Below are 17,153 nucleotides of genomic sequence, written 5' to 3' on the forward strand. Positions count from 1 at the left end.
GCCAAATCAACGGATCTCTCCCATTAATGCAATTTGCTTTAGCAAACAAATAATAGATTCTTTCCTACCTTAGCCAAATCAACGGATCTCTCTCATTAATGCAATTTGCTTTAGGAAACAAATAATAGATTCTTTCCTACCTTAGCCAAATCAACGGATCTCTCCCATTAATGCAATTTGTTTTAGCAAATAAATAATAGATTCTTTCCTACCATAGCCAAATCAATGGATCTCTCTCATTAATGCAATTTGCTTTAGGAAACAAATAATAGATTTTTAGGAAACAAATAATCTCTAATCTCTATCTCTAATCTCTAATTCTCTAATAATAATAATAATAATAATAATAATAATAATAATAATAATAATAATACCTAAAAAACGCAGTGTTCCGTTTCCCATCTTACTTCGTCGAGCCTTCCTCCCGTGCGCTGTTGGTTTTTCCTGCGTACGTTCCACCCCAAACGTGATTCGTTCTTCTTAATTACGTGGTCCCACCCCCATGCGATCCGGCGAAAGAACCAGCAAAACCGGCATATACCCACGCACGCAAGCAACGAAAAATCCACGCAAGTCGTCTCTCCTCCTCCCTGTTCAAACCCTAGCCGCCCCTTCCCAGTTGACGCCGCTAGCGAGTAGCGCATAGCACATGCACTAGTGCGGCCCTTCCGTGGCCCCCTTGACCTTGCAATGAAACAGCACGTCGGCATCGACGATGAGCCAGTGTGTCCGGTGTTGATTCCTGTGGATGGGTCAAGCAGGACAGGGGGCGGTGGATCCGGGACATAGCCATGAAGTCTGCTTCGATGCATGCCCAGTATTGTCTCAAGTGCATGGGTCGATCCTGGACGGCGGGCGATGGATCAAGAACGTACATAGCAACTTTCACCTACGCAAAATGGCTGACTACTCAACCTCCTCTCGGCGGTGGCAGCGGCCAGGTCTGGTTAGCTACCATTTATCTTTAATACATGCCATGAAAGGCGATCAAGAGGAGCAATCATAAGCAGCGAGGTGTTCCAGGGCTACGAGTGCCAGTACTACGACTCTGCGTCTGCGAGGTCTTCGCCAAGATCGCCACCCTCTCTTCTCGTGCCTATTTCTATTCGCTGTTGTTGGTTTTGTCTTACATGGTGAGATCTAAGCAGACAAGATGGAGCAGAGGCTCTCTGAGATCCAGTCCGACGTGCAGGATACTGAATCGCTGGTAAATACTAGATTGTGTTTTATGATTTGATCATCCATTCCGCTGCCTTACATACTGCCTTTGGGACACTATAAGAACTAGGCATGTGATTTTGGCAGGTGGAGGCTTCATTTTGGATGTAGGTGAATGTGTGATTTCTGGAAGCTCTGTATATTAACTTCATGATCTGCTCTTGATTTCCTTCTTGGGGACTAGATTTGAAGATTTGCCAGCTACACCATCTAAAAATCAGGCTGCTGATCCGGGTACATTGCTACTCGGCCTTGCGTTCAATTGAAGTTTTCTGAGATCAACTCTTCTGAAACTTCAATATGAGTAGTCCTCGTATTTTGAGGTTGCTACTTGCACATTGTTCATCTTTCTGTCAATTTTGTTCCATTATTTTGCACTCTATCTGCCAATTTGATTGCATGGTATAGGGTGCGATGGTGGCGTGGGCACCGCACGGGGTAGGAGCAGTGCCCTGCACAGGCCAGCCCATGCCAGGAGCTAGCATCGCGCCAACGCCTCCATGAACGCCGCCATGACGCGTTGCATGGTGTCATTGTCGGGTGTGGCCCCCAACATCGCTATGTATGCTCAAGCATGTCGTTTGTGCCTTCAAGCCGCCTGGTGGCCACCGTGGCATCGTGGCTAAACAAGAGGTTGGTGATGAAGAGCCTGCGCTCGTCCAGGCGGATATGGTGGAGCATCCACGGCGATGTGGACGTGGCTGCAGCCGTGGCCGGATGGAGAAGCCTTAGGTCCTGGTAGATTATCTACTGATGGCATAATCCTCCAAAGCTACAATAGCCAGAAAGATGCCTTGACGTGGGGAAGCCTCGCTGCTGGAAGCGCCATCAGTGATCTGATTTGAAGAGTCCAACAAGAGGTCAGTGGAATTCTCATCTCCAATATGTTCGCATTCTAACATGTCCTTGTTGATTCAGCTATTACATTGTGTCACAGTTCACTTGTTTTTCACCTTTTTCGTACTACTATGGACTGGAATGTCCATGTTTGCTAATTTGCAGATTGAATTGTTCTGATAAAATATGCTAATATATGTCACTTCTTTCTGAAAGGCATCCGGAACTCTTAACTGCATTGCTCCGGTGATAACTTTTTCTTATTGTTGCCATTTTGTGTTCCAGTCAAGATTTTCTTCTTTCATAGACATTAGAAGTCTAGAACTGGGATAAAATTGTTATTAGTATCTTGGATGTCCCATAGCAACGCAAGGGCATTCATCTATCCTTGAAAAAAAAGAACTGTCAAACCGCTCAAGAACCTGCCAGGTCAAGCCTCTCCCTCCGCTGTTTGGCACTGCCTACCCCCTCTCCCCCGAATACCGCGACAGGGAAGATCCGGTCCATCGAGAGAGACCGATGCTGTCAACCATTGATGTCGCATAGGAGATCTGCGATAGTGGAAACATGCTCCCCTTCTCGCCAACGGTGCCTCGAGGTCACTGACACGAGTGACCCAGTGATTCCCTGCTGCCATCCCGAGCTACTTTGCCAACGTAGTGGGCGTGGGCTACTGGCCTTCCAGGTACTCGACCGCCGGGCTTATCGAATTGGGCCACCACGGTGCTGCTGGCCGCCGCCGGTCTCACTATAGATGCATCATGTGCCATCGGCCATGCCAGCATCGCCGCCTACATTTCCCAAATAAGTTACCCGTACGGTCCATGCATACCCGGAGACGTTGGTGCGTTCACACTTCTCATGGATCTTTGTATTAGCCTAATAGTGTTGGGATCTCGAAATTTTGCTGTAGGTGAAGAAGGGATTCCTATCTCGAAATTCTATTGTAGGTGAAGCGCCTCCTGTAGGCCATGGAGATGACCAGGGATGCATTGGGAGGCGGGCGACATAAAACGCTGGAAAGGAGTATTGTATTATGTATGGTCCTCCTTCGCTTTTTGAAAGGTTGTATAGTCGTTTTGATACATAAGATATAATTTCAGGTTCTACATACATATTGGTTTGAGATGTTTTTATTTTTTTATCATTTTAATGAATAATGCAATCTGGATTTGTTTTATCATGCCAATTTGAGGCATTCTGTATGGGCTGGTTGGAGGAATATTATTTTTTGACGCACTATGTGTGAACATGTTGAAGGGGCATGACCATCAACGAGCTTGAGGAAGAAGTTTGAATGTGAGTAGCTCATATCTTTTGTGTACTTATTGTCAGTCTATCAATCAAAGGGCAGAATGATTACACGTGCAGTTATTTTGGTGTGAGCTTTGACAAGGGATGGCGATTGTTATATTGAAGAGGCTAAAATCTTCCTCGATAAGTGATGTGCATTATGCATCTGATAAAAAAAGAGGATTTAGGGAGTTGATTGTGCCCATGAGAGGTGGTCCTGATATTAGGCTTGCTATAACATGTCATATTTAACATGTAATGTTCTTTACCAACCAAATGTTCACGTTTTAGATTATAAAGAATGATGACCTCAAAGACAAAGAGCTCCAAGAACTCGGTTCTGAAACTCTTGGTTAGTCTGAGTAATGAAATGTGACCCTACTGGAAGTTCCACCTCATTTCAGTTCTTCTCTTTTCCATTTAATTATCTATTTCATTCCAAGCTAACTGTCTTACATACCTGTATCTTTCAATACAAGACTACACGAGGACTATGGTCTATGGGATATCAAGCTCCTTCAAATAATCTGCATCAGTTCTTCTGGAGAATAATGTGTATGCATGGTCTACAATGGAGTTTACAAGATAGATTCACTTACTCAAAGATTCAACCTAACATTTTCCATAAGGATTATGTATGTTATACCAACTCTCAGTAATCTCTACTACTAATGTCTTAGTTGGTAGTCTCGCCTCACTCCACCTCATCCCACCACTCCTATCTTTCGCCCACCTGTGACATCATCACATCACAGCATTGGGCTGGCCCATTAACGTGTATGTGAACGCAATCCTCCCATCGCCTGCCCTCCTCGCAATAATCCTGACGCCCTCGCGCTGCCGTCCTCTTCTCCCTGATCTCCTGTACAAGCGTGCCTTCCTTGCGATCCTCCCGACGTGTCCTCGCATCGCCGTCCTCTTCTCCCCAAACTCCTCTACCAGGGGGACTCCTCTATGACCCAGGCGGAGCGAACATTGTACGCAGGTTTTTTTGGCTTTCACCGCTTCGTTCTCTACCCCTCCTCCATGACTCCCTCGCCATCGATTTTTTTCGACGTCTAAATGCTATCCCTTCGTGGGGAAGTATGGTGTGAAGGAGAAAGGCCGTGATGGTGAAGGTGAGGTGGGCGTCAACCCGTTTGAAAGGAGAGGCTCCAGCGAGAAATGTCTCACTACGGCGAAAACCGAGCGGAAGGGGAGGGTCCGACAGGAAAACATAAGGGTGTGTCATGGGGTGGAGTTTTTATGTTGGGTATGCGTATTGGAGATAACAGGGTTCATAGTTTAGACATTTTTCTCTCAAATACGGTCTGTATTTGTGGGAGCCTGGACTGTCGCATTGTTACATTTTTCATACAGTGTATCATAAAGTGTATCATACATACAGTGAAAACACATCCTTTATTATATACAGTATAGCCCTCCAATATGGCCATGTTTATGCTACACTAGATCACGGGAACCTGCCGTCGATCTTGAGGTTGGTGTATGAGAGAGAAATAAGCTTCAATATCAATAATTTGTCTGATTCATTTATATACAGTATAGCCCGTAGCAACGCATGGGCATTTTACTAGTGTTGTTTACTTACGCACTCCGGCACGGCCACTGAGACTCTGTTCTGTTCTGTCCTTTCTTGAGTGAGAAGAAGGTAAACTACATAGGCAAGACTTATTCCTCCAAGGTCCTTTGATTATTTTCATAGAAATTTAGAGGATTAGAATCCTTTAAAAAAAATCCTACGTTTGTGTTTGTTTCATATGATTGAATTAAATTTTATAGGAAATTTTTCTAAGATTTCCTTAACCACTTCCTATTGGGTTTCTAGCATCCACTCAAAACTCTTTGAAAGAACTCCTTTATTTTTCCATGATATGATGCAATCAAACAATTCAAATTATCTAGGATTGAGATGAAAATGGCATTTCAATCATATGTGTTTTCTTGCTGTATTTTTAGAATCATGTGAATCAAAGAGGCTCTAAAAGAATACAGTATGGATTTCGAGCACGTGAACTCGTTTGATCCGGTCTAGACTCTAATTCAGTTTCAAGTCCCCGAGGACGAAGACTGCACTTCTCACCTGAAACTACTAGTCCGGCCCAAATTGAAATCAACCTGGAGCTGCGCGAGAACTCCGTCCAGGTCCCGAAGAAGCGTTGGTTCCTCGTACCAAAGATTCCCATCCGCAGTGCAACGGAAACCCGCATCTTCTATGCCAGCATCGCCAACTCCAGAAGCAGCTCCTTAGCGTCCTCCACGGCAATCTCCGAGAGAGGCATTGCGACAAAAATGAAAAAAATAGGGACACACAAGCTCCGCAAACTATACAAGAATGAAGCCGCATATGCATACGTCTTGCGACAACCTCCATATGCGCGTGGTGCTCTTGCGCCTGCCTGAGTTGGGCAGATGTGTCGAACAACGAGTTTTGATGCTACACAACGTCCTCATCAGACTTCTTGCAAAACTCATTGCGATTTCGGAGCTCCATCTCAAGGGTCTCGTCCTCATTACCGAAGAGACTAGGGACCATTTATGACAGTGATCATACAATGCATAGTCTCACAAACAAGTCACATACTTGTAGATACACATCATGAATAATGTCCAAGGACTATAATTATTCATAAGCACATTTAGAAAATATCATCATACATGATTGTCACTAAGACATATCTTCAACACACGCACGCTCCAAATTCCCATTGGCCCGCCGTGGGGCCTCAAGTTGTTCATGCAACTTTGAGTTCTCAGGGCCAGCTTGTTGTTCTGGTATGCCAGCCCCTGCAACGAAGATGAAGACATATCTATAATACCTAAATAGTTCATCCCCACTATATGATTTCTCTTGACATGCAACCTATCCACATCAGCCTACATGCCATATCAGCAGTTACCGTCCAATCATTTTTCTCAGTTCCACGTAAACAACCGAACAGTCTACCAGAAAAAAAACACCGCTTCTGTAACTGACGATGAGGGCATGTGAGGCCACCTGCCTGGCTCCAAGGCGTAATTATCTCTTTTTTTGAATTTTCAAGGGGGGGGGGGAGAGAACTCCCCCACCTGAATATATATTTCCCGAGCCCAGTATCAGTACATTTTTGGTACAACTACCGGGGCGGCAGCAGAGAGACAAAGGCACCTGAATTACACACGCATGCCAACTTCACATGCCAACACTTTCCTGGACTTCCGTATCACATGCCTACATATGCGCTCTGTAAGCATGTGAAGTTGGAATGCACAAGATACTGAAAGTGGTTCCTCAGATGTTTAAACAAAGGGCAAGAAAATGTATGATGATGACATAAATCCTTTTGATGCTTTCTCAAGGATGGTAGATATATTTGAACATATCATCAGCAACACATCATATTGATGCAGATTGAGTGACTTCACAAAGCCAAGTCTTCACATAAGTTAGCCTACATCATCTTCCCTCCAATCCAGTCCGACAGCATAGATGAAACAAAGGGAGAAACTCTTCAAGACTTGGTATGTTTCATCATTCTAGCTCCTAGCAACAGTAGAAGCAGGACATGTAAAAACAATAGATTTTATGGGATTTGTAGAGTCACAACACGCAGAAAGCTAAATCGAATCTGTGAACAACAACTAAGACTCAAATACACCAATTTAGAACAGAATACATAGATGCATTTTGTACCATTTACTTCATAATCTTGGTTTTCCCAATCTTTTAATAATTCACATCAATGTATTCATTTTCTAATCTTACTACAGTGTATTCAAAACAAGGGAAGGGCGTATACTGCAGTGTATTCAGAAAAAGGATAATGGCAGTCATAACTTTTCTCCAGATTTTCTCGGTTTCAACCTTTTTCGTTTATATTTTTTTGTAGTTGCCAGTTTGCTACTCTTCTCCGTGCACTAACCCTTGATGGATCCTACATCCACATGTCTTCCTCTGTTCAAGTGTCTTTCTTATAAGTAAAATAAATTAATTCATGATAACTGTGTTGTCTTCCCAAGTATTCTGCAATTTCCATATACTGAACTGACTAAGTGACAAGCTATTTGCATTTCTTGATTCTAAGAGAGCACGAATTTTATTATCTCATGCTTCTGAAATAGTTAGTATGATCTTCTCCACCTTGATTGTGGGTCGTAAGTAAATGCTTCTATGACTTCTCTATTGTATCCATGAAGTTGATCCCAAGAGATCAGGGAATATATTAATCTCATCCTTGATACTGGATTGAAAGGCTTCCATCATAACCTCCATCTCATCCGACATGTCTTCTGGAGACAGTCTATTTTTACTATTTATATGAAGAACAAGTGACACCAGAAAAAGATATTGGGAGGATTTTTTTCGAAACGGAGGCATAATAATTGCCTCGTCGATTAAATATTGAGAGGCTCACTACTGGGACGTTGCTTCAGTGCCGATACTTTCTCCTATTGCACTTAGTGAGCTGCACAATGACATGATTATTTTAGGTAAATATTTTTTCTATCACACAAATAGATATGGCTCATTTTCTAATCATTTACTATTATGTTACCCTACTATATTGGAGGGATCAACTTTATCTGGTATACAAATAGAGTATCACACGGATAGTGATCAGTAATTTAGTATAGATGGGAAGTAGAACACCACATGTCAAGTAAGTTTAGTGCAGTATCTATTTGCCTGACTCCGTGCTATTTGTGTTTAGTTTTCAATTGTTGAAATGTTTTTTTCTTTCAAATATGCCAATTTTCCCAAGGTCTGAACAAAACAATTTATAATGTTTGGCATTTTAAACCACAAAAGTTGCCATTCTCTATTTTTATTGGTTTAATATAGCTTATAAGTTTTAATACAGAGTTTTTTTTGTTGCTAAAAATTCTGGCTTCAATGCGGTAATTTGCATCTCAGTGCTTATGTGTATAATTACTCATGCTCTTTTCAGCCCAATGCTTTGAGACAAAGGAAATGGAGCTCACTTTGGCAAAAATAGATAGTAAGGAATCTATTTCTTTGTCAATATTGGAGCTCTAACACTCACTCTCAAGTATTGCAAGCAAGAAACTGCAGTGCCCAATGATGCACATATGAAGATTGATTTACAACATTTTGACATAATATTTCATATTGTGTCTCTTTTGGGAACCCTGTTTGTGTACTTATACACATTAATATTCATGTAGACACGATCGAAAAACTCACATTTCGCAAATTTTATAATTATACCAAGTATTGTGTCCATTGCAATTTTCTTATTTTAAGTTCTTCATACACTATGCAAAACTTTAACTACCAACATGTTAATAGGACTAAGAGTTCCCGCAGCAATGCGCGGGGGTATCAATATCATCTACTTTAATAACATCAGTGGCTAAATTGGCGAAGGGCACCATTAAAGAAGAACTAAGCCCAATTCCAAGTTGATGCCACACTTAGTCCTAGGGGCTACAACTACCATAACCACAAAGCAAATGACAAATACATGAAGGACTTATCGTAAATATCGGGCTCCGCCGATAGGCCATGCCTCTGGATGGAGGGGTAGAAGAGCTTCATCTCATCGCCAGCCCGTCCATGGCGGGTATGGTCTCTTCTGGCACATCCGCCCTCAGCTCACTCCCCTTTGGGAGGAGAGACGGCAGCGACACCATGGCTGAATCTGCCGCCCACTTCCTATTCTTCTTCCTCACCTTCGGGCAGTAGCCTCCATCTTCGAGACATCAATGACAGACTTCAATATAAAAGTAAAATTATCGGCAAACACTTCTTTTTCCCTTTTCAAACTGAGGGGCGTCTAACCATGCATGCATCATTCCACCATGTGACGACAATGTTTATAAAACTCAAGCATGTGGTTGAAATATCAATTATATTTTCATAAATACCAAAAAGAACAAGGGAATAAATGCCCTTTCACATGCAATGGAGCAGGACGAAAAGGTTGTTGCTCGCGAGCTTAACAAGCACTCAAAAGTTCAACTCGTTAAGGACCATGCTCACTAGTTCATGAACCAAGTCGACAATCAATTTTCTGGACGAGCTTAATGAGCGAGCTCACGTGTTTCACGAACAACTCATTTGGCTCGTTATTAATCCCAAGGGTCCTGCCATCTAGCTCATTACTAATTATCAAGGCTCGAATGCTAAACCCAATATAATTATTGATAGTTAAATCAAAACCATCATTAAGTGTGGGACAGGAACTGCCGCCAAGAAAACCTAGATCATCTACAACCACTTCCTTCCCCTCTCACCGTCGCCAGAGTGTGTTATTGGGCAAATCCCATGCCGCTTTGGCAGAGAGGTCCTACTTGTGGATGGTGTCCTGATGCATCGATTTGGCAAGGGGACTTTGTTTCTTGGTCGGGGCTACAAGAAGGTGGTGTTGCCCTGGTTTAGGAATAATGCCCTCCTCGTCCTATCCTCGTTCTTTCTAGCGGTTAGCGTCAGTGGATGGCATGCAGACGTGTGTCTCCAACAAAACTTCCTGGATCCGATCGGTTTTGGTCTCCTGTGGATCCGTCTGGATTCGGTCAGCGTTCATGGTGTGTGGAGTATCTACATGATCTTTACGATGTCTTCTTCTCCGGGGCGACCTTTTGCTATGAAGATTGCAGCATTTGACGTCTTCTGGTTTACATCAACGACTTCTCGGATGTTGTTTCTACAAGCTTTTGAGTTTAAATATGTTTGCTCCACTGAGGCGGAGGCCAAGAGGCAACATCGAACTTTGCTCACGGTGCGTAACCAATTGCTGTAGGAGGAGTAAGATTTTGGCACACAAGGAATTTGATGTATTTTTGTGTATGGGTGTGTTCGCAAAGACTGTGATATAGTTAATGTACTCCTTTCGTTCCACAATGTAGTGCATATAGATTTTTTTTTCCCAAAATTCAAGCTTATCAAACTTTGACCATGTTTATAGAGAAAACTATCTATATCTATAATACACACATGTACATTACCAAAATATAACTCATAATGTATCCAACGATATGTATTTGGTATTCTAGATGACCTATTTTTCTTTATATAATATGATCAAAGTTTGCATAGTGTGACTTTTGGTAGAACCTATATGGAGGAAGTATTTTGGAATGGATGAAGTATGACTTTAGGCCTTTCTGAAAGCAAAAAAGAATGCTTTCTATACACTTAACTTGAGGTTATCCATGTTCAAATACTCCCTTTGGTCTTTTTTACTCTGCACATAAGAATTGTCTGAAGTCAAACTTCATAAAGTTTGACCATATTTATATGAAAAAATATCAACATCTACCATGCTAGAGTTATACAATATGAAGTTTGACTTCCCCGCTCTCTTCGCCGAACTCCAGTCGCTTGCCTGGACGTTGTGGACTGTTAGGGCAACTCGCGTTTCATCGTCCTTTTGGTCTGGCTGAGGTCGCTGACTGGCATGAGTTGCTCGACTGCATTGCTCTCCACGAGCCAGATCTTGAGATAGGAGATGACCGCACCAGATGGTGTCTTGAGCCCTCAGGGAAATTCTCCACTAAATCTCTCTACCAGGCCATCGCCCCCTCGATGGGCCATGAGGCACTCACCGCCATTTGGGAGATCTGACTCCCCCTGAAGATTAGGATCTTCTTGTGGTAATGGTTTCGCGACCGCCTTCCGTCCGGCGTGGAGGTCCTGAAGCGCAACGGACCCGGTGATGGGCGGTGCCTGCTTTGCGGGCCTGAAGAGGATTCGAACCATATCTTCTTCACCTGTGTGTTCGCGCAGTTCCTCTGGAGCTGTTTCCGCGAAGTAGTGGGTGGAAGCTGGGATCACAACAACTTCCCCGCTCTCTTCGCCGAACTCCAGTCGCCTGAACCCTCTGTGCGCCACATTAAGTGGCTGATCATTGGGGTGCTTGCCTGGACGCTGTGGACTGTTAGGAATAAGCTTGTGATTCAGCGTATCCCTCTTCGTCGTGCTACTGACGCTTTGTTCAAATGGTCTGGTTTCTTGCAGTTTTGGCGGCCGCTTAGCCGTCTTAGGGAGAGAGACGCCATCATCACCCAGCTTCGCGTGATGGCTCTCCGGTTGACTCCTCCGCTTCCCCTACCACCTCCGGAGCTGGATTAGATCTTCCCTTCCCCGCCGCCATCGCCGTTTATGTGTTGTCTTGTGCGCATGTGTTCAGCTTGTTATGTTGTGCCCACAGCTGAACCTTATGTTTGTGAGGGTGTGTTGGACCGGTGCCTGCGGTAGCGTTGTGTGTGTTTGTGGGTTTTGTATGATACCTTGTGAACGTTGTGCTCGGTGGTTGCTTTATTTATAAAGTGGGGCGAAAACCTTTTTCGGTACAATATGAAAACTTAAGTCATGACGCATCTACTGATATTGATTTCACATTATGAATGTTGGTATTTTTTTATTACGTTTGTCGAACTTTATGTGGCTTGACTTCAGACAAATCTTATATGCGAACTAAAAGGACCGGAGGGAGTACATGGTTGACTAATCATTGATGTTCAAACCATGAAGTCATCCATGTTCAAACATTTTTTTATTATGCTACTAGTTTGAAAGTTTCAATTTTGGGAAAGGTCGTTGCAGTTCTACTCAGCTACATGTTTAACTATTCTCTAAATGTTAAAATTTTGAATATGTGATGCAATGCTTTTGTGTTGTTTCCAACTTTACCAGTAGACGTGAGCACTCAACTTAATGAGTGTTAGCTTTAACAAGCTTATCGAACCAAGCTTTAATGATCATGAGTTTAACGAACCGAGCAACTCGTTTATCTCATACCTGTCCATCGAAACAGACCATTTCTCTTAAAAACTAATACCCTTCAAGCATTGTACATATTTCTAAGCTTAGATTACATCTGAATTCCAACAAAATTTAACACAATTTATTGACCTGAAGTGGTGTTAATAAATGACGGAGCTAATTGGTGATAATCAAAGACGGAGGTAATTGAATTTGTCGACATCATCAAGATTTGTTGATTCCTTCTCTCACGAAAAAGAGAGAGGCTCAACCAGGATACGGAGAGTAGATGCCACTGCAAGATTGGCAATTCTAGAGATCGCGTCTTCCGAAACGCAAACTTTGCAGTGTCATCAGTCTAGATTTTGTTTTCATCGATGTCCCAAGGGACCAAATCCGACTCATACTTGAAAACTTCTTGTATGCATTTGTGATGCACGGGGACTTCTGCTATCTTGCCCCTCCAAAAATCGTACCTGTAAAACAAGTGCAAAATTAGTACCACTTTGCTCGCGAATAATGGAGATTGTAACGAAGATGTGAAAGAGAATTAAGCGAGCGATTTCATCACCAGATCACTCTGTATACACTGTTGAAGAATGCGACCTCGGAGGAGCAGAGATCCCTGAGTATAAGGGCTCTCCCTTCCTGCATCCCGAGATTCTTCAAGTTCACCGCCATCTTCTTCTCCCATCTCTCCTGCTGCCTGCCGTAGTCAGTGATCACCCACACCTCCGCCTCCTCACCCACGATCACTACCAGGCACAACTTGCCATCCACCGTCACCAGCTTCTTCTTGCCCGCCCACCTGTCTGTTCTGTCCTCCAGCTCCGGCGGGAGAACAATGAGCCTCCACGCCTCGCTCTTCATGTCGAACGCGAAGATGTCCTCGGCGGCGCTGACCCTGTCCGGCCACCGGAGCCAATGCATGGCGCCGTGGGCCCTCACCGCCGGGCCGGCGGCCACGAGCGACTCCGGCCACACCATCACGTCTGCCGAGCGCCGCCACGCGCGCCTCCGCGAGTCGAAGATCTCGCAGCGCAGGTGGTCACGCAGCGTCGGGACCGAGAGCCGGAGGATCTTGAAGACCGCCGCGGCGCCGGCGCCGGCGGGGCGCGCCACCATCGCGGTGACCGCCGTGGGGAAGCGCAGCCTTGGGTTGGGCAGCGCCCGCCACTGCCTCGTGGCGGGCTTGTACGCGTAGTAGCATCGCGCCGACGACGCCTTGCCGCCCATGCGTGCGGCGGCGTCGGCGTCTGCGTCGACGCAGCACGCGAGGCCGCGGTGCGCGGAGACAGCCTCGACGCGGACGTGGGCTGACGGCAGGAAGTCGAGGGAGACGGACGGATCAGCGTCGGCCTGGGAGGGGTGCATGGATACGAAGGTGGCGGAGTAGCGGTTGCGCGCCATGCCCTGGACGAAGTATCCCGAGACGACGGCTTCGGCGCGGCGACGGCAGTGCAGCGGCGAGAACGCCGGCTCGTACGTGAGCCGGCGCCACTGGGCAGACACCTGGCGGCACGCGGAGAGGTCGTCGAGGGAGACGCGTGTGAGCATCTCGAACATCTGGTCCTCAGGCAGGCCGCCGCTATCTTCGTCATCGCCAGCACCATTGCCTTGCTCCGGTTCGCTTGACATGGTCGTCCGATCGGCTCGTCCCCGTGACCCGGGAGCTCGCTGGGTAATACGAATCTGAGTTCGGGCCAGAAGAGACCGGCTACGTTGGCTGCGTCAATTAAACAACGGCGAAATAACTGCGAGGGTTAGGGCGGGAGGAGGAGGTAAGCTTGAGAACCAAGAAATTTGTGTACAAGACCACTTGAGAACCAAGAAACCCTCCCAACGATCTCCCTCGAAAATACAAGAAACCCTACGATCAGAAGGCTGCGACCAAGGGCAAGACTGTTGGGCCGTTGGATGAAGATCAGAGGCTGCTGCCCAGTCAATCGGGCCCAGTCTATCTATCCCCCAAAACAAAAGAACGAGTTAGCTGTGCAAGTATGAAAGGAGCAGCCAGCCACAGAGCTACTGCGGTAGACCTTGGCGCAGAGCCGCCTTAACGCAGGCCTAAGAAAAGATGGAGAGCCTGGCTGCCCATCGAATTCAAGGCAACGTGACCAATGGAACTGTTGAATAAAACTTGCGCTGTCTAGTTTAGGACTTCAGGGGCCCTGGCAGAACTTTGTACACTGCCATGGCAGCTGTTTTGCGTTGAATGATCGTACCATGGCAAAATTTGTACACTGGCTACTCATGCGCCAAGCTAGCTGATTAGAGCATCTATAACCGGACTAGCAAAAGTGGTCATTGGCGGCCGGGCCAAGTGCGGCGCCTTCTCGTCGTCCTCCTATCTACGAAGACCTTGGAGCTCCAATGTCCGCCTCATAGGGGGCGAAACCAGCGTAGAGTCTTTGGCTTCAATTGAACCCATGATAATTTGATGTCACATACTTGTGTACTACTTTTCTTTGGTAATGTACCAATGAAAAAAAAACGGAATGTGGTGGCTATTTCGAGTGTACTACATCCGAGTTTGCCAAAAAAAAGATTAAACATGATCAAACAAAATAAAAAACCTGAAATTTTGAGACATCAAACCTTATCAACTTATCAAATGGTCGAGCTTCTGACAAAATTTCAGCCAAAAATAACATTGGACAAGCTCTCACTAAAGAACGAAATCACTGCACAAACTTTGAACATTGATTTTGTTTTTTAGTGAGAGATGCTCGAATGTTATTTTTGGGCTAAAATTTTCCAAGATGCTCGAACATTTGATAAAGTTTGATGTTTCAAATTTTTAGATTTTTTGGAATTTGTTTGATCATGTTTTGTCATATATTTTCTGCAAACTCGGTTGTAGTACACCAAAGTGAGGAGGCAATAAAAAGTCCACAAGCAGTAAATCGCCCCCGTACATTGCCTCTTCGACATCAGTTATTTCATATGATCGCTATGATATACACGGCAGCGGCAAACCTCTCTTCGTTCTTGTTCGGTTTTAGAAAACTCGCAATCTCTCCCCTGTCCGCCGTGAAACCAGGATGCGTCGTTAGGCACTCACTGTTGAAAGACAATCGCAATTTGAATTTGTGGTTTGAATCACATCTTCACGTCCCCTCTCTCATGTGCATGTTCTTTTTAGTCCTAACTTTCTAACTAGTTATCCTCTTACTTTGATTGATCTAAGATATGGGACCATATTTCTCAAAGAGAAATTGATCGCCGGGTCCAAATAATGATGACGATACTTTTAAGGATAACCATTAGACGTAGGCAAGGTGTACCAAATGTCAATAATGCAAGAAATCTCCCGAAGCCTTCTATCCAAAGAGAAATTTATTTAGAGGAAATCTTATGATATGGTTGATCGGAAGAGAATTTCATCCGCGCATATCATGCACTCTTTACTTTTAGTGTAACATAATATGTCATAAGTGATGTTGTATTTCTGTTTGTTAAGTTGTTTTTAGTGCTATACTTTTGTTGTAAGATGATGTAAAATTAGAGTTTACACTGGCTCACCTTGCCCTTGAGGATATTTGTATGTACAAATCTATTTGCTTTTTCCCGCAAAAAAAAAAAACAAATCTATTTGCTTTACCTATCGCAACTAGCTACTCCACATGTCACTTCCGCAACCGTCCTGCTGGGACCGTGACCGGCTATCCCACCCATGGATCAAATAGTGATCTACCTGGTTCACCGTATGTTTCCCTGAAATTGGCTTGATTCCTTGTTAGCTACCCTGCTCGTTCTTAGGTGGGGTTTGTGGTCAGGCGGTCCTTTTCTACCCGACACAAAAAACAGCCTACAATCGCATAAGTTAACGTCATGCTTTCAAATGAATCTGCTCCATGGTTCACTGAGATCTTCTTTCTAATGGTTTGCCTAATTTTTAAGTTGCTTTTGTTAGAATTTATTTTATAAAGTTTACTTTCCTTCTTTGTTGATTATTCATAGTCATGTAGGGAACCAGACACCCTCTGATGGTACGCCATGGCCTAATATTTGTTTGGTATATCACCCCATAGACTGAAGTTGTAGTTTGGGCAGATTTGGCCCCACTGTTGCTTTACTTCATGGCTGCAGTTGTGAAAGGATCGATGAGGGAGTCCTGAATTAAGGGGTCCTCGGACAGCCAGACTATATGCATATGCCAGACTGTTGGACTATGAAGATACAAGATAGAAGACTTCATCTCGTGTCCGGATGAGACTCTTCTTTGCGTGGAAGGCAAGCTTGGTGGTTAAGATATGAAGATTCCTTTCTCTGTAACCGACTCTGTGTAACCCTAGCCCCCTCCGGTGTCTATATAAACCAGAGGGTTTAGTCCGTAGGACGGCAACAATCATAACCATAGGCTAGCTTCTAGGGTTTAGCCTCTACGATCTCGTGGTAGATCAACTCTTGTAATACTCATATCATCAAGATCAATCAAGCATGAAGTAGGGTATTACCTCCATCGAGAGGGCCCGAACCTAGGTAAACATTGTGTCCCCCGCCTCCTGTTACCATTAGCCTTAGACGCACAGTTCTGGACCCCCTACCGGAGATCCGCCGGTTTTGACACCGACAATCGAGAAGAGGGGTCTAGAGTGGGGGGGGGGGGTAATTAGACCCTTAACAAGTAAAGTGGCAGTTTTTAGTTTCTTCAAGTTAAGGTTGAGTTTAGCACATCTCAAAGTGCACACAATACATTTTACACAAGCATAGCAAGAGTATGAGCAACGGAAAGAGTAAAGCATGCAAGTGCAAGAATGTAAAGGGATGTGATTGGAGTGTGCATACGCAATGGAGACGCGGATAATATTTTGCGTGGTTCCGATATGTGGTGCTATTGTACGTCCACGTTGATGGAGACTTCAACCCACGAAGGACTCCGGGTAGGAAATATCGGTGTGGCCGAGTTGGGAATTTAGGGTTTGGACATATTTGGGTAGAGAAATTGGTTGAGGGTTTTGGAGCAATATCACTAAGCACTTGAGCAAATAGATCATTAAGCAACACCTCATCGCCTTTTAATAGTATTGGCTTTCCTATGAATTCAATGTGATCTTGGATCACTTAAACAAAAATGTAGAGTCTTGAGCTTTTG

General features: G+C 44.5%; 1 protein-coding gene across 1 annotated transcript; it reads right to left on the minus strand.

Annotated features, from left to right (window-relative positions):
• Positions 1-12,100: 12,100 nt before the first annotated feature.
• Positions 12,101-13,846, minus strand: LOC123161060 (putative F-box/kelch-repeat protein At1g12870). The gene is made up of 2 exons (XM_044578920.1): positions 12,627-13,846; positions 12,101-12,531 (listed from the first exon to the last, which is right to left on the minus strand). The coding sequence occupies exons 1-2, from the start codon at positions 13,691-13,693 to the stop codon at positions 12,414-12,416; spliced, it is 1,185 nt and encodes a 394-aa protein (XP_044434855.1). The 5' UTR covers positions 13,694-13,846; the 3' UTR covers positions 12,101-12,413.
• Positions 13,847-17,153: the final 3,307 nt, after the last annotated feature.

Source organism: Triticum aestivum, chromosome 7B (assembly GCF_018294505.1).
Source record: "Triticum aestivum cultivar Chinese Spring chromosome 7B, IWGSC CS RefSeq v2.1, whole genome shotgun sequence".
In the NCBI taxonomy this organism is placed as follows: Eukaryota; Viridiplantae; Streptophyta; class Magnoliopsida; order Poales; family Poaceae; genus Triticum; species Triticum aestivum.